The sequence below is a fragment of the Aspergillus uvarum genome (genome assembly GCF_003184745.1).
Source record: "Aspergillus uvarum CBS 121591 unplaced genomic scaffold BO82scaffold_21, whole genome shotgun sequence".
Classification (NCBI taxonomy): Eukaryota; Fungi; Ascomycota; class Eurotiomycetes; order Eurotiales; family Aspergillaceae; genus Aspergillus; species Aspergillus uvarum.
In genome coordinates this window covers 24,871-43,244 of record NW_020291318.1, presented here as the reverse complement: position 1 = coordinate 43,244, position 18,374 = coordinate 24,871, and the positions used below count along the sequence as shown (strand labels likewise).

The 18,374-nt window shown below is 55.2% G+C and overlaps 10 protein-coding genes across 10 annotated transcripts; 8 read left to right on the top strand and 2 right to left on the bottom strand.

Moving 5' to 3' along the window:
* The first annotated feature begins 1,988 nt into the window (after positions 1-1,988).
* On the top strand, positions 1,989-3,728 carry BO82DRAFT_353550 (uncharacterized protein). The gene has a single exon (XM_025634983.1). It carries the CDS (start codon positions 2,290-2,292, stop codon positions 3,460-3,462), a length of 1,173 nt encoding a protein of 390 aa, XP_025492786.1. The 5' UTR covers positions 1,989-2,289; the 3' UTR covers positions 3,463-3,728.
* A 209-nt stretch (positions 3,729-3,937) lies between these two features.
* Positions 3,938-7,512, top strand: BO82DRAFT_382821 (glyoxylase). Its single transcript, XM_025637964.1, has 13 exons — positions 3,938-4,160; positions 4,270-4,409; positions 4,578-5,108; positions 5,168-5,602; positions 6,002-6,030; positions 6,093-6,180; positions 6,254-6,325; positions 6,374-6,407; positions 6,483-6,693; positions 6,788-6,879; positions 6,974-7,108; positions 7,164-7,190; positions 7,240-7,512. The coding sequence occupies exons 1-13, from the start codon at positions 4,041-4,043 to the stop codon at positions 7,321-7,323; spliced, it is 1,998 nt and encodes a 665-aa protein (XP_025492785.1). The 5' UTR covers positions 3,938-4,040; the 3' UTR covers positions 7,324-7,512.
* A 295-nt stretch (positions 7,513-7,807) lies between these two features.
* On the top strand, positions 7,808-8,777 carry BO82DRAFT_431514 (OBAP family protein; the record flags this gene model as incomplete). Its single annotated transcript, XM_025640706.1, has 3 exons — positions 7,808-8,083; positions 8,209-8,670; positions 8,752-8,777. The coding sequence occupies exons 1-3, from the start codon at positions 7,876-7,878 to the stop codon at positions 8,775-8,777; spliced, it is 696 nt and encodes a 231-aa protein (XP_025492784.1). The 5' UTR covers positions 7,808-7,875.
* BO82DRAFT_353545 (uncharacterized protein) lies at positions 8,774-9,169 on the top strand. Its single transcript, XM_025634982.1, has one exon. It carries the CDS (start codon positions 8,811-8,813, stop codon positions 9,027-9,029), a length of 219 nt encoding a protein of 72 aa, XP_025492783.1. The 5' UTR covers positions 8,774-8,810; the 3' UTR covers positions 9,030-9,169.
* A 163-nt stretch (positions 9,170-9,332) lies between these two features.
* BO82DRAFT_391430 (putative mitochondrial inner membrane protease subunit 1) lies at positions 9,333-10,180 on the top strand. The gene is made up of 2 exons (XM_025638566.1): positions 9,333-9,781; positions 9,878-10,180. The coding sequence occupies exons 1-2, from the start codon at positions 9,422-9,424 to the stop codon at positions 10,049-10,051; spliced, it is 534 nt and encodes a 177-aa protein (XP_025492782.1). The 5' UTR covers positions 9,333-9,421; the 3' UTR covers positions 10,052-10,180.
* On the bottom strand, positions 10,112-11,627 carry BO82DRAFT_353543 (mitochondrial 54S ribosomal protein mL38). The gene is made up of 2 exons (XM_025634981.1): positions 10,992-11,627; positions 10,112-10,921 (listed from the first exon to the last, which is right to left on the bottom strand). Exons 1-2 carry the CDS (start codon positions 11,527-11,529, stop codon positions 10,197-10,199), a joined length of 1,263 nt encoding a protein of 420 aa, XP_025492781.1. The 5' UTR covers positions 11,530-11,627; the 3' UTR covers positions 10,112-10,196.
* A 121-nt stretch (positions 11,628-11,748) lies between these two features.
* On the top strand, positions 11,749-12,951 carry BO82DRAFT_353541 (mitochondrial 54S ribosomal protein uL4m). The gene is made up of 2 exons (XM_025634980.1): positions 11,749-11,924; positions 12,031-12,951. The coding sequence occupies exons 1-2, from the start codon at positions 11,841-11,843 to the stop codon at positions 12,814-12,816; spliced, it is 870 nt and encodes a 289-aa protein (XP_025492780.1). The 5' UTR covers positions 11,749-11,840; the 3' UTR covers positions 12,817-12,951.
* Positions 12,952-13,330: 379 nt separating this feature from the next.
* On the top strand, positions 13,331-15,261 carry BO82DRAFT_308215 (mitochondrial 37S ribosomal protein mS47). The gene is made up of 3 exons (XM_025632307.1): positions 13,331-13,573; positions 13,625-13,777; positions 13,858-15,261. Exons 1-3 carry the CDS (start codon positions 13,442-13,444, stop codon positions 15,040-15,042), a joined length of 1,470 nt encoding a protein of 489 aa, XP_025492779.1. The 5' UTR covers positions 13,331-13,441; the 3' UTR covers positions 15,043-15,261.
* A 228-nt stretch (positions 15,262-15,489) lies between these two features.
* BO82DRAFT_431509 (protein-transporting protein BCP1) lies at positions 15,490-16,595 on the bottom strand (the record flags this gene model as incomplete). Its single annotated transcript, XM_025640705.1, has 3 exons — positions 16,435-16,595; positions 16,108-16,344; positions 15,490-16,047 (listed from the first exon to the last, which is right to left on the bottom strand). Exons 1-3 carry the CDS (start codon positions 16,519-16,521, stop codon positions 15,490-15,492), a joined length of 882 nt encoding a protein of 293 aa, XP_025492778.1. The 5' UTR covers positions 16,522-16,595.
* Positions 16,596-17,553: 958 nt separating this feature from the next.
* On the top strand, positions 17,554-18,321 carry BO82DRAFT_353538 (uncharacterized protein). The gene is made up of 3 exons (XM_025634979.1): positions 17,554-17,847; positions 17,915-18,036; positions 18,111-18,321. Exons 1-3 carry the CDS (start codon positions 17,700-17,702, stop codon positions 18,210-18,212), a joined length of 372 nt encoding a protein of 123 aa, XP_025492777.1. The 5' UTR covers positions 17,554-17,699; the 3' UTR covers positions 18,213-18,321.
* The last annotated feature ends 53 nt before the right edge of the window (positions 18,322-18,374 follow it).

Here is an 18,374-nt window from a genome sequence, read left to right as displayed (position 1 = left end):
TGGAGTGATTGGATGGTCGAACCGTCCTACGCACTGATAGTCTGACTTGGAAAGGGAGGCTTGAGGGCAGTAGATAGGTGTTAGCTCGTCGCGGTCCCTGCTAGGCAGACAGTTAATATGAGCCAATGCAGGCCCGAGACAGGCCCTCATCTATCTATCCCTGGTTGTGAGACGAGATTGCAGCTGAGCTGAGCATCCGTTCGGCATTGCACGGAGGACACGATGATGATGTTGATGAGGGGAAGGGCGCGAAGTAAGTTAGAAGGGGCATGTCATCAAGGATCGCTGGGGTGCGTAATCAATCAACCGACCAACTATCGACCGTATCACAGTTAGTACTGTCCCAGTCAGTACTGGACATTACACGGCAGCACTACCCCATACTAGCTACCGCAGCAGTAGCAGCATTCTGTAACGGGGTTTGGGCGACTGAGTCTCTGCCGATGTAACAGCTCACACACATGATTCCTACTGCGTGAGTATCCAATCCTCGCTTCCAATACCGGACAAAAGAGGAGTCAAGGAGGAGGAGGAGAAGAAGAAGAAGAAGGAGAAGGAGGCAGCGATGCAGGCTGCTGATGATCCATTACTCGTGAGTTGCAGGTGTACACTGTATGGTAAGGTAACTGCGTCCTCCGTACGGGAATCATCTACGAGTAAGTAGTGTGTGGCTTGCTCAATTTAGCCCCAGACTGACTGCTTGACTGTCTGTCTTGCCAGTCTCGGGCTTGCCTTACTCTCTTACTCTCCCTCCCAAGTCTAGTTTGGTTTAGTTTCGGCATGTCCCAGACCCACCGCGCAGACTTTCTCTCCGTATCTGCTCCGTGGTAGGCCCCAGTTTCTGGTTCCTTCTTTAACTTCCATCCCGGCCATCATCTTTGCTTTGCTGCTGCTTGCTGGTGGCTTGGCTTGGATCCTCTGGCTAGAGTCTCTCCCCCGATTCCAGTTTCCTATCCAATGATGATCATCTGTCTGTGCCCCGGTTTCCCATTTCCTCTCTCTTTTTTTTTTGTTTTTTTTTTTTTTGTTTTTGGCATTGCTCTGATTTAATCTATTTTCTCTTGGGTATTCCCCGTTCTTAGATGGTGGACTGCACTGCACGTCCATGACCGACCTACTAGACTAGCTACACTTACATATACTGCACTCATTCATTCACTTTACTACTGACCGGCCAACGGGTCTGATCATCCCCACTATCAACAATAAGTACTCCTCCCCACTTAAATAGTACGGAGTACACTACAGTACACGCTACCACCATCATCATCCATCGTCACCCCATTCTACCCATGGATCTGTAGTTCAAAAGTCTGTTTTGCTTTTTTATTTTCTATTTTTTTTTCTTGGATTTCTCTTTGCCTCTGAGTCAAGACAGGTAAAGTGGATCTCGACATCGTGTGGCATGGGCTCATCTGAATCACCACCAGGCTGGATCCCTTCCTTCGTTCCTTTCTTCCTGTGGTCTACCATCCTACGACTATCCCCTCCATTTTCTCCACTCATCCCATGTCTTGCCCTGGCCTGTTACTAGTCTGTTTTCGTTAGTGTCAACGTCGTGTCATCTCAGCGTGTGCCTATCCTTTTTTTTTTTCCCTTTACATTTTACGCTTTACACTTAGAGTAGTCTAGTCTACGACTTCACACCAGTCGTGGTTAGTAACCCGAATGGATCGTGGAACTGGGGCGGATGGTAGATCAAGAAATGTGCCCAAGTAAGTACATACTCACATAGGCTACGTTCCACAGCGCCATGTATCACCCATGCCTAATTTGGGTGCTTGTCCCTTTTTTTTTTTTTTTTTTTTTACTACTATGATATCCTTCACTTTCTTCTGCCTATCGCCTTATACTTCTTGGGATTGTTACCGAACAATAATCAATCTAAGGGACTGGAACTGGCCTAACCTTAGTACGCACGCACGCACGCACGCACTTGCTTCCCGTACCTTGCCTCAACGCCTTGTGACCCTCACGCCCCCTGTGTCATCTGTGGATGTTAAGTCTCGAACCCCAGTCTATCATTTCGGAGATCCTTCTTACTGCTTCCTGCAGTCATCCATGGGTCCTATCCCGTATTGGATACTCATATAAGCGGAGATCCTCTTCTCCCAAGCCCCCCATCCTGCCTTCCCTATATTTATGAATGTTCATGCCCACTATCCACCACCTCTTTAACCTCAACCTCAACCTCAACCTCACTCTCACCCTCATTCTCTCTCTTGAACACCACCTCTTCTCAGGCCCATACCTATCCTTCTTTCACTCTACCGCCCACACATATCCCCAATGGCCAATTGCTGGCAACCTCAAGCCTCATTCGTCGACCCAGCCTGGGCTTCCAACAACCAGCCATGCATGCGTTCTTCGACCTTCCGCGACATGATCCATGCCTTCCCTAGGCCAAAGCAGACCGGACGGGTGACCAAGCCCCGGAGTGCCGGCAACAGTCCTGCTTCTGCTGGCAGACGGAGGACGACGACCATGCCTCACAGCTCGACCATGTACCCTGGCTACCAAGCCCCATTCAACCCTGCCGCTTTGGCATCCGCCTTCTCCAGGAGTAGTCGCAACCGGCCGATGAGCTGGCATCCAGTCATGGACCCGTCCACCTTCCCGACGGACCCGTACTTCGCGAACTCGACCACTCTGGACAGCCTTGCCGCCGTGGGCATGTGCCCTCAGCCACTCCCCACCGCCCCCGCTGTCCTCGAAGGCAACGACATGCTGTCCTCGTACGCCAATGGGCTTCCTTTCTTCGCTGGCGTGCAAAATCAATTGCCGCTTCACCAGTCCGCCTTTGTCCAAGAGGACCCCGTCTCCTGGGAGACAAGTAACTCGACGATGCCCGCCATGACTGAGCCCATGTCGGACTGCTGGTCATTCGACATGGCTTCCATGCACAACAGCATGCCCTCCGCCTACGTCGCTGACTCCACCTATGACGAGAGTGTGCCATCCTCAGGATGCCTGACAGGCCCGGCCACCCCTCAGTTTCTTCCCATCCAGCGTCCGGACGACAATCTGACCGCCAAGTCCAACCCGGAAGACGAACTCGTTGGCATGGGCCTGTATAGCAACCCCGACGCATTGAGTGAGACCTCGCTCCTGGGTCTGTCTGGCAAGGGCTTGAAGTTGGAAGAGACATTCACTCCCTCAGCAAACAACGCGGAGGACAAAGACAATGACGATGACGACGATGAAGACGACGACGATGACGCCCCTCAAGAGCAGGATGAGCAGGATGAGCAGGATGAGGCCGCCTTCTCCAGCTGCGCGGCTCCAAACGCGACGCAGCCCCAACCCCACGTCGGTCAGCAGCCCGTCAAACCCGCCGCGAACATGATGCACAAATCATTCTTCTTCGAGGATGACTTCGAGCCACATGCGATTGTCGGATCTCAGCCGCTCATCAACATGGCTAGCCAGCCCTGCGTCAATTACGGCTATGGCTGGATTTGATTTTTCGGGAACGCATTCATCCGCCTGTAACTTTTTTATGAATCCTGTATTCGCTATTCAGCATTGCATAGCGTGGAGTTGTGTATTTTTGTTGTTTGTTTGGGTTCGGACGGCGTTTTACATGTACCAAATACCCTGGGATGGCTGATTGGAACTACCTTATTCCCTTCTTTTATGATGACTACCTTATGTATTAGAGAACCCTTGGATGTTGTAACACCAATGAATGAAGACATCCTCAGGGATGGCATATATGATGGACCATGATGATCAATGAGTGTCAAGTAATTCGTTGTTCGGTAGACATAAGGAGGAAAAGGGAGTAGGCACTAGTAGTTGGTCAGTTGGCAGTTGGGAAGAGACAGCCAGACGCGGACGGTGAGAACCGAACCCCCCGTCGGCTGGAAAAACCTTTCCGCCGTCAAATAAAATCACCGCGGCCTTTGATATGTAGACGACCAGGTCTAGATTCAAGGTCAATTAACCCGTCGCAAAAGAAGGGAGAAACCTTGGTGTACTGTACGAGCTGAGTGAAACTCTCTCACTTTGACTTGAGCCACCAAGGATTTTCCGGCATCATGGCCAAAGTCATCTTCACTCCGTGGAAGGAGCAATCCCAATTACTGGTGGTGCGGAATCAATTCTACCCTCCGCCGCTATACGATGGGCCCGACATGCGATCCAGGGCCTGCGCCACAGTAAGTTCCATCGCGTAGCTCCCCAAAAGCCAGCCCCCATTCACATCCTTTTTTTATGTTGAGAATCTAAACAAAAAAGAGAGGAGCCAAAGCTAACTCCGATTTCTAGGTTAGCGCATGGAAGTTGCGAGGCAACCTCCCCCATCCCGTCGAGGCGACCGCCTTGTTAACGGATGCGATTCTCCATGATGATGCGCAGAAGAACTCCATCTTCTCTATTCGCGCGACCTATGCGGCTGCTTTTTGTCGGTATGTGTCTCCATTTTCCTTTTGGTGTGTTTTTCTGGAGGGAATCTTGCATGCGGAGAAGCTTGAGCTGTTTGTGTTCTCTCTCTCCACAAGTAATCTTTTTTTTTTCTGTTTTCTGTGTCTTTCTGTACCTAATCCCTGTGAAATGGTGACTAACGCTTCCCCCAGCTTCGTAACGGGCCTCGTCGACTCCAAGCTCGGCGGTGTCCGCCGGACCATGTTCCAGCGCGCCCTGGACCTGGGGCTCCCCGCCTCGTTCGTGGAGCTGCGGCACGAGGCCACGCACCGCGAGCTCCCGTCGCTGACGGTGCTGCGCAACGCGTCGCAGCGGTCCCTGGAGTGGCTGTGGGATTATTACTGGGTCAAGACCGAGGCGTCTGTTCCGGGCTTGGGGGTTGTAAGAGCCCCTGTTAGTGGAGTGCCAGAGAAGCTTATTGCGGAAGGGGAAGGCGCCGAGCCAGAAGAAGAGGAGGAAGCTGATCTCGAGCCGCTCAAGTCGGCGTTTCGGGACACTCTGGAGCAGATTGTCGCGGATGGAGAGCAGCAGCAGCAACCTCCGCGGAAGAAACGCAAGGTCCAGCAGCATTTGAATGCCGTTGCCGGTGAGGTGGTGTCGACGTGTCGGTCGTCGGGGCGCGGGGTGGCCGCTTTAGCGAGTGTGCTGGTGCAGGATTCGTTGTTGGTTCCGGGAGGGAGGAGGTGAGTTTTTCATTCTTTCTTACGCGATGGGGGTGGGGGGTACTGATTCGGGTCTACAGGATGGGAGAGGCAATGGCTGCTCAGTTCGACAGATGGGATCCGTTATTGCAGATGGTTGCAGATGCGCAGCCTACGTTTCTGTCGAGTCTAACGGAGGAGCTAGCGAATGCGCTGGCGTTCACGACGCGGCCGGATCAGGCGAAGACGGATCCCCGCTGTGAGGGTGCCTATTTGTGGCTGGACCACATCTTGGGTTCGGCGCAGTGGGAGTCGCGGAGACGGCTGGTCTCGTATGCGTATATGCTGGCGGTGTGTGAGCAAGTTGCGAACCATTGGACGGATCTGCTGAAGGAGAGGCTGGCGGAGAGACAGAACGAGGCAGCGCCGTCGGCTGATGGCGAGGGCTCAGGGCGCATGACGAGGTCTGCTGCGACGACGCGGAAGCTGGTGCACAACCAGGATGTTTTGTACTCGTTGAAGAGGTCTGGCATCAAGTCAATGGGATATTAAGAAACCGGACCTTGGGAAGAACTGTATAGACAGATAGATATCTTATTCCATTGAGCTTGTGGCGGACTTGCCATGAAGAGTGTTACTTGGTTATGAAATAAATGTCAATATTCACCTCCTGCCTTGATGCTTGTATACCGACTCAGCCACACGTGGCTGGAGCGGGGCCGCAGCTGGAACCGGGTTGACCTATGAGGTAATCTCCAATCACCGCTTACGGTTCTAACCCATGATGATAGATTAACAATCCCTCCCCCGCATCGCAATCAGCTGCTCGTGATAACCCGGTGCTGCCAACCCCTCATGTCCTTAAACTTCACGAGAACGATCTTCTCAGCTGCCAGACTCCGTCCTTTGAGGTTCATTGCACCCCCCTCCTCCAGAGCCATGCATATCCAATCGATTCCGATGTGTAGGTCTACCCAGATGTTTACACCTCTTCTGCTGTGTATACCTGCTGATTTCCCGCGATAGGGACCGGGAAGGGCAACAATTATGCCTACCTGGTCACCGACGAGCCCACCAAGCAGTCGGTCATCATCGACCCGGCCAATCCGCCCGAGTAGGTTTTCAGTTGATGTACACGGGCAGTGTACAGTACACCCCACAGCATCGCTGACCGTGAGGTGGGCTAGGGTGACCCCCGAACTAGAATCGCAGATCAAAGCCGGCAAGATCGATCTCACGGCGATCGTCAACACTCACCAGTGAGTCGAGTCCAGTTTGTTCCAGAGCAATGCTAATGCAGCCCGCAGCCACTGGGACCATGCCGGCGGCAACAACGAGCTGGTCAGTTTGAGTCTACCACCAAAAACCAATCTTGTTTCCCCGGGAGTACAGACCGTGAACTAACACCCGCTCAAGCTCAAAACCTTCGGCAAGCTGACCGTCATCGGCGGCAAGGACTGCCAGTCCGTGACGCAGACGCCCGCGCACGGCGAGACCTTCCGTATCGGCGAGCGCATCGCCGTCACGGCCCTGCACACGCCCTGTCACACGCAGGATAGCATCTGCTATTTCATGCAGGATGGGGAGCAGAAGGTCGTGTTTACGGGGGATACGTTGTTCATTGGGGGTGAGTTTCCCGTCCGCCTTGATTTTCACGTTTTGGTTTTGAGGGAGTGGGGGGTTCGTGCGGGGGGTAATGAGCTCATGATTCGGTGCTGTAGGATGTGGTAGGTTCTTCGAGGGGACCGCCCCGGAGATGCATAAGGCGTTGAATGAGACGCTAGCGGCTTTGCCGGATGATACGAAGGTTTATGTACGTTTCCGTACCTTTTGTTTTTCTTCTCCTTCCGAGTCCAAGGGAAGTGAATGGAGGTAGGTATGGTGGATGAGTTGCTGACTGGCTTCAGCCGGGACATGAATACACCAAGGCCAACGTCAAGTTCTGTCTGGCGGTGTCGCAGTCCGAGCCGATCAAGCGACTGGAGGCGTTTGCGGAGGCGAATCAGGAGACGCAGGGGAAGTTCACGATTGGGGATGAGAAGGTAGGTCTTGATTTTCCATTCTGGAAGGCAAGGCTGACTTGGATGTTTGTTCTAGCTGCACAATGTTTTCATGCGCGTCAATGTAAGTTGTCTGTCTGGATGGGTTGGGAGTATGAACTAACGTCTAGTAGGACCCTGAAATCCAGAAGAAGACTGGCAAGACGGACCCGGTGGAGGTGATGGCGGCGTTGCGGGAGATGAAGAATGCCATGTAGGGTGGTGGTGGTGTGTCTGAGTGCGGTGTATCAGTATATCCTAGGAAAATGGATGGGCGATGTATAACGGGTGACGGATGTAGCGTATGGTTGACAGGTGGAAAGTGGAAGCATTGGACTGTTTCATACTAGTAACTATTTTCAAGACTGCTTGCTGTCACTCTGGCTGGTTCTTATCTTCTACCCTTCAAATCTTCATCGACATGCTATTGTCCCAGCCCAGTAACTCAGCTTCCCACGTTCCCACCGTGGACAGCAAACGACCATGCCCCGATCCAGCCAACCCCCTCTGCGCTTCAATCGCCGAAGTAATCCTCGCCGAAAGCAACGTCGCCGACCACAACCTTGCAGTGAATCCCCGCTGCCATGTTTACATACATGGCGTTGCACTCAATCATGGTGACGTCAGACGTCCGACACCACCTGCAGAGAGAGTATAGAACCAACTACCGTATAAGATAGCTTTACCTCAAGCACTGCTTCCTATACCTCCACACCCTGAACCAAGAGCTAGTCCAGTCCATCGACTACAGCAGCAGCAGCAGCAGCACAATGTCCCACCACCACGACCACCACACCCCCGAGCTCCCCGGCGACCCCCTCAGCACCAAAAGCCGGGTGCTGGAGACCGGGGCCAGCATGGTGCAGGACTTCGCGCCGGTCAAGAACATCTGCGCGCACTTGAATGCCTTCCACGTGTACGCCTCGGACAAGACGCGCTGCGTGGAGGCGAATCACTACTGTTCGCATATCACGGAGGGTGAGTCTGCCTGCCTCCCCCCCAAAAACCCAGCCCATCCCTCAACTCAACCCTACTCAAGCTCACCATCTCCCAACCCCCCAACATCCCGAACTCCCGCAAACTAACACCACCACCAAAAAAAGATATAAGACAATGCCTCCTCTACGACAGTCCCACCCCCACCGCCCGCCTGCTAGGGGTGGAATACATGATCACGCCCAAACTCTACAATAGCCTACCGCCCGAAGAACGGAAACTCTGGCACACGCACGAGTTCGAGGTCAAATCGGGGATGCTGGTGATGCCGGCGCCGGCGGGGGTGCCCCAGGCGCTCTGGGAGAAGGCTGAGACGGCCGAGATGCAGGACATCATCCCACTGTACGGCAAGACGTACCATTTCTGGCAGGTGGATCGCGGGGATGCCGTGCCGATGGGGGCGCCGGAGTTGATGGCGAGTTTTACATCCGAGGAACGCGTCAAGATTGCGAAGCCCGGGGGCATGCAGGAGTTGTGTGAAGGGAGGGATGGGAGGTTTGGGGTGGATTGGAAGCAGAAAAAGAGGGTGAGGGAGGGGTTGCAGGGGGTGGAGGGGGGGTTGCATCCTGGTGAGTTTTTTTTCCTTCTATCTGTCCATTTGGCTGGCGGAGGCTGGGAGCTGGGGACTTGGGCTAATTGTGGTTGAATAGATGCGGATGCGATGTGGGAGGATTGAGGACTGAAACGCCACCAGGAGAATGATATGATAATGAAACTTCAATTGTTCGGTTCTAACAAGAATCTACGTGATATAGAGAATTTGTCTCCCGTCGTTACCACCCAACCGCCCATTCCCATAGTTAAATGGGGTCCTGGTCGGGCTATCGTTCAGGGAAATCCCCCACCCCGTAGGGTAGGAAACTGTACAATTCATCTTGCTTCACTGTCCACACTCACGCGCTCTGGTGTTGAATTTCGGCAGCGGTGAGCTCTAGCAATTTTAGAAGCGAATTTACTTGGTAGCTGTTGCAGGTCAATGCAGCATTAAGCATGAGCCGGCATCAGCTGAGATCGGATCATGCAATTGGCAATTGATGTCAATTGAAAGAGTCCGACGCAATGGTCGAGGAGAGCATAACAGTAGAGGAGAAAAAAAAAGTCTGTGGGAGAAAACGCTACCCGCACTATATATACCCTGTCAAATCACGTGCCTTACACTCCCCTCCGCTCCGGCGCGGGACCCTCACCTGCCGCCGTACAATTAGTTACCGTAGATATACAATCGCATCAACCGTACACTGCAGTATATCCCTCCACCTCGCAAACCCACCCAGCCACCCACCTACCCACCCAGGCACCGGGCAGAGGCAGCGCAGCGCAATGGACCGCCTCCTCCGCGCCACTCTCCAACGCAGCACCCCGGCGCACGTCTTCCGCCTGACCCTCAACGGGCTGGGCCTGTTCTGCGCCTGCACGCTCGTCTGGGAGCACCTGGTGACTGTGCAGCTGAGCGAGGGCCCCTCGATGTACCCGACCTTCCAGCCGCGCGGCGACTACCTGCTAATCTCGCGCGTGCACCGCCACGGCCGCGGCGTCGCCGTCGGCGACGTCGTGCGCTTCTACCACCCCTCCTTCCTGGGGGTCAACGGCGCCAAGCGCGTGATTGGGTTGCCGGGAGATCTGGTCTGTCGGGATCTGCCGTTTAGTATGGAGGCTGGGGGGACGGGGGAGATGATTCGGGTGAGTTTTTCTGCTTTTGGGGGTAGGGGGTCTTGGGGGGTCATGGGTTCGGGCTGGATAGGTTTGGTGCTAAGCTAACGCTTCGTCCCGGTGTAGGTCCCCGAAGGACATGTCTATCTCGCCGGTGATAACCTCCCCTGGTCGAGAGACTCGCGGAACTACGGACCCATCCCAATGGGGTTGATTAATGGCAAGATCGTCGCGAGGGTGTGGCCCCCGTCGCGGATGATGTGGGTGGAGAATACGTTGAAGCCGGCGCAGTTGGACTGAGGAGGTGAACGAACGCACGGTGTGGGTGCGCTGTATATTCTACAAGCATGGCTGGAGTCTGGAGTTGGGAAAGGATTAATCCAATTTGTGCATATTCATACATCAAGCTCTCTTGTACAATACAACCAGAGTCAAAAAAAAAAAATCACCGCATGTTGGCCGGGTTGCGGCGCTTGTAGGGAAGACGCTCCGCTGGCGCCCGGCGGAGCTCGATCTCGGCATCAGCAAACCCGATCGACTTCATCACCTCGTACATCGACTCGTCCCACTGGGTGCGGAACAGGTGCGCGCCGATGGGCTTCAGCTGGTACCGGGACTCCAGGGCGCGGGCCAGCAGGTTCTCGCGCGCCGTCTCCTTGGCCTTGACGGCCGCGAAGTCCAGGGCCTTCGACTCCTTCTGCTCGAAGATAACCATCGCCAGGCGGTGGTAGGGGCTGCCCTTCTGGGCCACCGGCGGCGCCCAGGGAAAGACCACCTGCGACTCGGTCGACAGCTGCGACAGATCCACCTTGGTGTTCACCGCGGAGATCGGCACGTTGACCGCCAGGTAGTGCATCTTGAAATCAAACCCGTCCGTCTCGACATTGGGTACGTCCGGGTCGACGACCGCGATGGTCACCAGCTTCTCGCCGGCCTCGAACATCTGCACGTTCAGCTTGGGCGCCTCCGTGCTCAGCTTCGAGTCGACAAACTCGCCCGGCTGGATCTGCCGGCGGCCAAAGTAGAGCTTCGTGTCCAGGGTCGGATCGCAGTGCGGAATGACATCCGGGATCACCTTCATCTGTGTGATTCTCTGCACGAGGATCTTGCGGCGGTACTCGCGCCATTTGCGGTCGGCCAGGAATCGGTAGATGGGCTTGCTCATATCACCTGCAACAACCACAACAGCGGCCACAATTAGCCTAGCGGAACGACAATGTCTTGAACCAGAAAGTCTCACCTAGTCCATCCTCAAACTTCTTCTTCACCAGCGGGTCGTTGATATCCGCTTGGATCTTCAGGTGCTCCAAGTGCAGCTCCATGGCCCGCAGCTTGGACTTCTTCACCTGCTCTCCGCCGGCTTGCTCGGTCGACAGACCCTCAAGCCTCGAGATCTTCTCCCGGATTGATGTGATTTCGCGGAGCTTCTCCTCGCGGTCTGCCACCAGGATCTTCCGGGCTTCCTGGAAACATTGGTAGGGCAGCTGCTCGAAGGGGATGTTGAGGGAATCCTGGAGGGCGACGCGACGACGACGGGATCCAATCGGGGCAACACCCTGGCGCAATAGCTTCCGCTCCAGTCGGGGGTTGGAGACCGTAGCCGGGTCGGGGGCCTTGTAGAAGGGTTGCGACCTGGTCTCGGTCTGAGCCTCTTCGCGCGCCAAAGCGGTCGATTGGAAGGCGCGGGTAGACTGCAGCTGGAGACCTGGAAGACCCTTGGTGTAGGTCTTCTGCAGGCATTGGAGCAAGGGCTTGGAAGCCCGCTCACAATGAGCCATCTTGAGGGAGTAAGATGGGAGGAAAAAAAGATAAACAAGGGAGGGGGAGGAGGGTGGTGGTGGTGGTGATTGTGGTGATAAGAGGCAACAAGAAGGATTTCCCCGGCAAAGTCGAGAGGTTTCCCTTCCTGGCCGGACGGAACTTTTTTCGTCGGGTTTGGCCAAGCCTCAAGGCGGTTTAGTGCCAGAACCACCCGAACTTTTGCTGTTGCTTCTCCCCCTCGACCCTCCGCCCGCGACCAACCCTGCGATCGTCTGTCCTCCATTCAGGTTGATCCTCGAAAGGATTCTCTTGCTCCTTGTCATCTACAATGGCTGGAAGTGACGCTCTTCGCGCCCTCCTGCGGCTCACTCGCAGCTCCGGGGGTCTGCTCTCCGGGGCTGAGACAACCACGGTAGGACGGCCTATTTTCTTCCTTGGTCTGATTCGATTATGCCATTGAAGATATACCAAAAATCGTATACCGTAGACCGTCTACTGACAACCTTTCTTTTCCCTAGCAACGATGCCTGACCAAGTCGCTGTCCCGCTCGATGGCCACCGAGGCCACCGCCCCCATTGACCATCTGACGCGAGAGGTTCCCAAGCCCGTATGGAACCCCGAGCCCGTCAAGGCCACCACCTACTCGTTTCCTTCGATGGAACCCCTGCGCTTCGTCGAATACCCCCGCAACCACCTGTCCATGCCCCTCCGCAAAGACATCCTGCACCGCGCCGTTATCTACGAGGGTGACGCGACCCGACAAGGTACCGCCAGCACCAAGTGGAGGAAAGATGTGTACGGCAGCAACAAGAAGCTGTTCAACCAGAAGGGTACCGGTCGAGCGCGTGCCGGTGACAAGAAGTCCCCCATCCGGAAGGGCGGAGGTGTCGCCTTCGGTCCTCACCCGCGCGACTTCTCGACGGACCTGCCCCGCAAGATCTACGACCAGGCCTGGCGGATAGCCCTCAGCTACCGCTACAAGCGGGGCCAGCTCATCATCGTCGACAACGAGATGGCGCTGCCCGAGGATGCCACCCCCTACCTGGTCCAGCAGATCTTCAAGACCAACTGCTGGGGCCGCGAGTTCGGCCGGTCGACGTTGATCACGGATCGGGTGAACGATAACCTCTTCGGGCTGGTGCGCGAGGTCGGCGAGCATGCGAAGATCCTGGACCGTCGCGACGTGGATGTCAAGGATCTGCTGGAGACGGGCCGTCTGGTCATCGAGAAGCAGGCTTTGGACCGCATTCTGGCCCAACATTCGAGGGACTTGCAGAACGAGCCCAGGCGGGCTTTGTATTAAATTGCAATTTAGTTGGCGATGGGGATTTTTTCTTTGTGTTTGTTTGTTCGGTATGGGTGTGATTTTGCTTTATGACCGAGATATGGTTTCTCTGATTGTACAAATAGAATTGAGCAATGTGTATGATGGGTCCTGAACTGTGCATTTTATTTGTCCTACGGTCGTATTATGCTATGGAGTGTAGGTGTAGGTGTAGGTGGTGGTGGTGGTGGTGGTGGTGGTGGTGGTGGTGCTGGTATCAGAGGTGCGGATTGATGCTTGAATCGGAGCCATTGCTTCCGAGAATGCCTGGAAATAAGACAAAGATTATACTTTTTAAACAATAATCGAGACAACCCAACCAAAATCAAGAAAATTCGGACAATCACTCATGGTGACGCTCCTGTTGCCGGTGGGCGATTGCGCCGCGGCTGGCCGGCGAGGAAAATCATGGGCGCGAAAAAAACTCCGAGGTCGATTTGTCGATTGCAAAGCGGAGAACCGAACGAAAGCTGCTTCTCCTCCTATTGAATCATCTCACAGGACCCCAAACTCCCCCTCCCCGAGTCCCTCCCCTCTCTTTCCCCCTCCTCCGTTCCTTTAGTCCACTTCTCCTCCCCCTTAAATACCGGCTGTGGTCTGCCTCATGTTGGTCCGACACAGTGCTTGCCGGTTCTCAACGCCGTCGAGCTGGATCTCGCGGCTTTCACCAGCCACCACCACCATGCCTCTCCGCGCAAAAGTCACCAACCGAGCCTTCACGGCTTCTGCTACCAATGTACGCTCAATCGGTTGTTGCCGTCGAGCTCTGGATGCTAACCGATTCCAGATGAAAGGTGTTTCTAAAGGTGCTCCTACCCCCGCACAGGACGACGTTCTATTCGGCTCTCTCTACGGCGTGCGGCTGATCGAGCTCAACCGCCCCGAGAAGCTCAATGCCTTGAACTGGTCGATGGTCAACAAAATCACCCCTCGCCTGCAGGTGAGCAAGTGTCCCTCGGATCCGATCTTCCCTTCGAACGGCCCTTTGGCGGGTACTGACGAGCTTGACCGATCGGATAGGAATACAAGAAGTCTCAGCTCGCCAACGTGATCATGGTGGCCGGAGCCGGCCAAAAGGCGATGTGCGCCGGTGGAGATGTTGCTAGCCTGGCCGAGCAGAACCGGACGCGTGAGGACGGACCGAAGAGATCCAGCGAGTTCTTCGCCGAAGAATACAAGCTCGACCACCTCATCGCCACCTACACCAAGCCCTTCATCTCCGTGATGGACGGCATCACCATGGGCGGCGGGGTGGGCCTCAGCGCCCACGCACCGTTCCGCATTGCCACCGAACGCACCGTCTTCGCCATGCCCGAGACCAACATCGGCTTCTTCCCGGACGTGGGCGCCTCGTTCTTCCTGCCCCGGCTGGACGGCGAGCTGGGCACCTACCTGGCTCTGACCTCGGAGCGTCTGAACGGCCCCCAGGTCCTGTTCGCCGGCATCGCCACGCACTACCTGGACTCGAGCGTGCTCGGCAATCTGACGCAGCGCCTGTCCGAGCTGGTGTTCCAGGATTACGCCACGCTGCCGGAGCGCCTGGACCTGGTCAACAGCACCATTGCAGAGTTCTCGACGGGTCTGCCGGTGTCGACCGAGGTGAAGCTCGGAGGCTCGAAGCGGGAGGCCATCGACCGCTGCTTCGGCCACAACACGGTTGAAGGGATCATCGAGGCGCTGAAGCAGGAGAACACGCCGTGGGCCACGCGGACCCTGGAGACGCTGGCGCAGCGCTCGCCCACCTCCCTCAAGGTCGCACTGCGCCAGATGCGCGTCGGCAAGAAGTGGTCCATCGCCGAGGCCTTCCAGCGCGAGGCCCACATCGCCTCCCAGTTCATGCGGCACCCCGACTTCAACGAGGGCGTCGGGGCCCTTTTGGTCGACAAGCGTGCCCCCACATGGCAGCCCGCCTCCCTGGAAGAGGTCACCACCGACATGGTCGACCGCTTCTTCACGCTCCCCGAGGGCGAATCCCGCCTCGAGCTGCCGAGCGAGGGCGACTACAACGAATACCCCCACCACTACGGTCTGCCCACGGAGGCGGCCATCCGGATGTTCGTCCGCGGCGCCTCCAGCGCGAAGGATGACCCGATCGAGCACTTTGTCGGCCTAACTGGCGACAAGCCGGGTGTGCGCGAGAAGGTGGACGAGGTGCTGAAAAGAAAGGCCCACAAGAGCAGGGACGGCGTCTGGCTCTGGAAGTAAAGAGGATGGAATCTGCAACATGGAGCGAAGAAAGAAGGCACTGAAAAGGGAGTAATGACGTAGCACCGGTTTGGGATTGTGTATAGTTATATGTATGTGATTGGGAGTTTCTCTTGTTCCGGACTGAATATTCATGTGGGCTGTGTTTGATACAGTTAGACTTACCTTTTTGGTGATGTTGGTGTATAATTGCGTCTGTGGACTGTAGACCTACAGGGTAGAAAGAGTGCATCCTGGGGGTTGCGACTGTGTAAGTCAAGCTCTATGCTGTGTATGCCTCCATCTACACATGCACGCATGCATTTTGCACGGAATCGACAACCATCAAGCCAACACCTACACACCCAAACAAAACCACAACACCCAGCCATTACGCGTATCCATCCATTCATTATATATCCGTATTTTATCCTCCCCCTCTCCGCAAATCACAAAAACCCCCCAAATCTATTGCCCCCCAGCTCCCACATACTCCGCCATCGCCTTAACCGCCCCCTCCAACCGCCCCCTCTCAATCAGAATCAAACTCCCCTTCGTCCGGATCCCTAACTCCTGGAACGCGCGCTTGGAGTCGGAGTGCCCATCATCCTGTTTCCGGGAGTACTCGAACGAGCCGGCGCAGAGGGCATGCTTCTCGAGCACCTCGTCCTCGGGGTGGAAGAAGAACCGATCCGTCTTGCCAGAAGACCGCTTGCCCTTCTTCTGGGGGCGGGACTCCTCCATGTCCAGCTTGGACTGCACCTCCTCGTAGGTCTTGGAGACGAGCAGGTAGTGCGAGAAGTCGAAGGGCTCGCCGTCGGCGACGGCGTGGGCGATCTCCTGCTGCAGCATCGTGTACATGGGCGGGACGACCTCGGCGGGCATGTTGATGAGGCGCTCGGTGAGGATGAGGCCGACTTTTTGGGGTTGGGCGGCAGACAGCAGGGGGACGAGGGGGTGGAGGGCGGGGTTGGTGGTGGCTTTTTGGTGCAGGTAGCGCGTTAGGGATTGGATGATGGGTTTGTCCTTGGATGGGGTTAGTTGTTTGTGGTGGGTTGCGGGGTTTTGGGACAGGGGCTGGCTGACCTTATGTTCTTGGAGGTTGAGCACCGTCAGGAAGGCGTAGGGGTCGGATTCCTTGCCGTCCGTCTTGATGGTCGAGCCCATCCAGGCTTGCGACAGGATCAGGTCGGACAGCGCCGACATGTCCAGATCTTGGGCGTCGTTGTCGAACAGTTGGCGCAGCAGGTTCTTGAGCCCGTGGAAGTCGACCTCCGGGTCTGGGTCGAACCATTCGAAGTCCACGTTGACCATGTCGATGTCCTTGCGATGCCATTGAGTTAGTATCGTTCTTGCTTCTTTCTTGGGGGGGGGGAGGGTGTTCGGGGAATAGTGGTCGGCGCAAAAACAAACCTCGTCGGAGTCGGAGTCGTTCTCGACGCGGGGATCCGTGCCCCCCATGTCGACGTCGGTGTCTTTGATTTCCTTGCGCTTGACCATTGTGTCTTTTCTCCTTGGTGTTTGAGCTGTGGGGTGGGAATGAGTGTAAGAATTGTAATGGAATCTAACGTTATTTAGGCGGAGCGAACAAAAAGTTGCTCGAAGCCCGGCCGCGGGTCCCCTCACTAACCGCTTTGGTGCATTTTTATCGATAGACAGCCTCTTATCGCCGATAACCACCACTTATCGCTCGCTGGCTTCGATTTTGATGCCTTAGGATCTCGACTAGGTCTTGGTGTGCTTCGTCCACAGAGTGTCTTTACTTGGGATCATTGTTCATGGTTCCAGCTTTGCGAACTCCGTTCGCTTGATCCTATGCACTCGACACGATGTGCATTTCTACTACGTACAGTCTGTCCGATGCAGAGTTTCAGCATTCGGTTCTCAAGCAGTCGACGCACCAACGCATATCACGCTTGAGCTTCTGCTGCTTGAAAGTGACGACAACAGAGCGTGAGGATATATTGTTTGAGTAGAACAATCCAACGATCAAAGCTCCATCATGCAATGTGAAATGGTGGACAGACATCTTGGATCCCTACCTCCGGAGCAAAGAGCTCCTAAATCACCACCCATGATATCAGAGCATATCACCTTGTCTACTGAGTACGAGGGGATCAACAATCGAACATGAACATGAACCGTAACAGAAGCCAGTCACGCCTGCATTAACCCACAAACGGGGCATGAGTAAGCCCACTGCAAAGATTCGATCCAAGATCAATCGAATACTCCATCCATTTCCCTTGGTCGTGGACTCGGAAAAGATTCCAATCGAAACCCGCCGAGACTGACCGGGACCAGCCAGGGTCCAACCAATGTCGTCAACTGCGACTTGAGGGAAGGAGAGACATCGATTATGCAAGAAGTTGCTACGAAAAGAGCAGTAGCACTACATCATCCATCATCAGCACGCAACAGAAAAAAAAAAGCGGTTTTGGCACCGAGCTGGCAGAAAGTGGGTGCGGTTCCCCACCGGGTTATGATCTCAGCGACACTCCCCCATGACATCACCAACTTAGGTCTTCTTTCCCTCGACAGAGGTTCTATAAAGTGACCTGAAGTCAACCATCCCTCTCTGCATTTGATCAGAAAACACACTCGCGATCACAGCATCAATCCACCAAGCTCTATCAATCCTTCCTTTTCTTTCAACCACCCCCACACCAACAACAATCATGTCTACTCACGGATCCGGTCAGTCCAGCGTCGGCAACCGCGCCATCTACGAGGCCGGCGACCAGCGCAACGTCCCCCAGGCCGAGTTGAACGAGCGTACCCGCTACGCCGAGGGCCAGACTCACAGCCACAAGAACCTGGACTCCAGTACGTGCCCCTCTTCTCCCCGTGTCCCCTCACCACCCTCGCCATGAATATACTAACCCAGTACCAGAGGACCAACGCTCCATCGCCAACAAGCTCGCCTCCCAAGAAAACAAGCCCGAGAGCGACCACCACCACAACTTCACCAAGGACCCCGAGGCTGAGCTCAGCAAGCAGGATCCCACGAAGCCTGTACGTTGCCCTTTCCCCTTGCCCCTTGCCCTGATCTACCACACTTCAGTTATACTAATTCCACCGTGCAACAGGCCAAGCTCCACGGCAACAAGCCCTCCAAGGGCGCCCAGATCGACGCCGAACTCCAGGCCGAGGACGAGCAGAGACTCAAGGAGAAGGGTATCAAGCACTAGAGGTCGGAAATATGCCTGAAGCTGGACTTTATGTATAATATCTTTTTTTCTCTCGTGTTCCCAAATCTATGATGACGACCTTTTTTTGTGAATGATGATTGATTTGGACATTCAGCTATGCATTCTGGGATTTGTAGTGTCTGGTGTAGAGTGGCTTGAGTT

Coding starts and splice junctions, on each gene's coding strand:
- BO82DRAFT_391430 (XM_025638566.1), top strand. CDS start 9,422: ATGGACCGCCTCCTCCGCGCCACTCTCCAACGCAGCACCCCGGCGCAC. Junction 9,782..9,877: donor GGACGGGGGAGATGATTCGG/GTGAGTTTTTCT, acceptor GTCCCGGTGTAG/GTCCCCGAAGGACATGTCTA.
- BO82DRAFT_353545 (XM_025634982.1), top strand. CDS start 8,811: ATGAAACTTCAATTGTTCGGTTCTAACAAGAATCTACGTGATATAGAG.
- BO82DRAFT_382821 (XM_025637964.1), top strand. CDS start 4,041: ATGGCCAAAGTCATCTTCACTCCGTGGAAGGAGCAATCCCAATTACTG. Junction 6,181..6,253: donor GACCCGGCCAATCCGCCCGA/GTAGGTTTTCAG, acceptor GAGGTGGGCTAG/GGTGACCCCCGAACTAGAAT. Junction 6,326..6,373: donor GCGATCGTCAACACTCACCA/GTGAGTCGAGTC, acceptor TGCAGCCCGCAG/CCACTGGGACCATGCCGGCG.
- BO82DRAFT_353550 (XM_025634983.1), top strand. CDS start 2,290: ATGGCCAATTGCTGGCAACCTCAAGCCTCATTCGTCGACCCAGCCTGG.
- BO82DRAFT_353538 (XM_025634979.1), top strand. CDS start 17,700: ATGTCTACTCACGGATCCGGTCAGTCCAGCGTCGGCAACCGCGCCATC. Junction 17,848..17,914: donor CCACAAGAACCTGGACTCCA/GTACGTGCCCCT, acceptor ACCCAGTACCAG/AGGACCAACGCTCCATCGCC. Junction 18,037..18,110: donor AGCAGGATCCCACGAAGCCT/GTACGTTGCCCT, acceptor ACCGTGCAACAG/GCCAAGCTCCACGGCAACAA.
- BO82DRAFT_353543 (XM_025634981.1), bottom strand. CDS start 11,529: ATGGCTCATTGTGAGCGGGCTTCCAAGCCCTTGCTCCAATGCCTGCAG. Junction 10,922..10,991: donor GAAGTTTGAGGATGGACTAG/GTGAGACTTTCT, acceptor TGGTTGTTGCAG/GTGATATGAGCAAGCCCATC.
- BO82DRAFT_308215 (XM_025632307.1), top strand. CDS start 13,442: ATGTTGGTCCGACACAGTGCTTGCCGGTTCTCAACGCCGTCGAGCTGG. Junction 13,574..13,624: donor TCACGGCTTCTGCTACCAAT/GTACGCTCAATC, acceptor AACCGATTCCAG/ATGAAAGGTGTTTCTAAAGG. Junction 13,778..13,857: donor AAATCACCCCTCGCCTGCAG/GTGAGCAAGTGT, acceptor CCGATCGGATAG/GAATACAAGAAGTCTCAGCT.
- BO82DRAFT_353541 (XM_025634980.1), top strand. CDS start 11,841: ATGGCTGGAAGTGACGCTCTTCGCGCCCTCCTGCGGCTCACTCGCAGC. Junction 11,925..12,030: donor CCGGGGCTGAGACAACCACG/GTAGGACGGCCT, acceptor TCTTTTCCCTAG/CAACGATGCCTGACCAAGTC.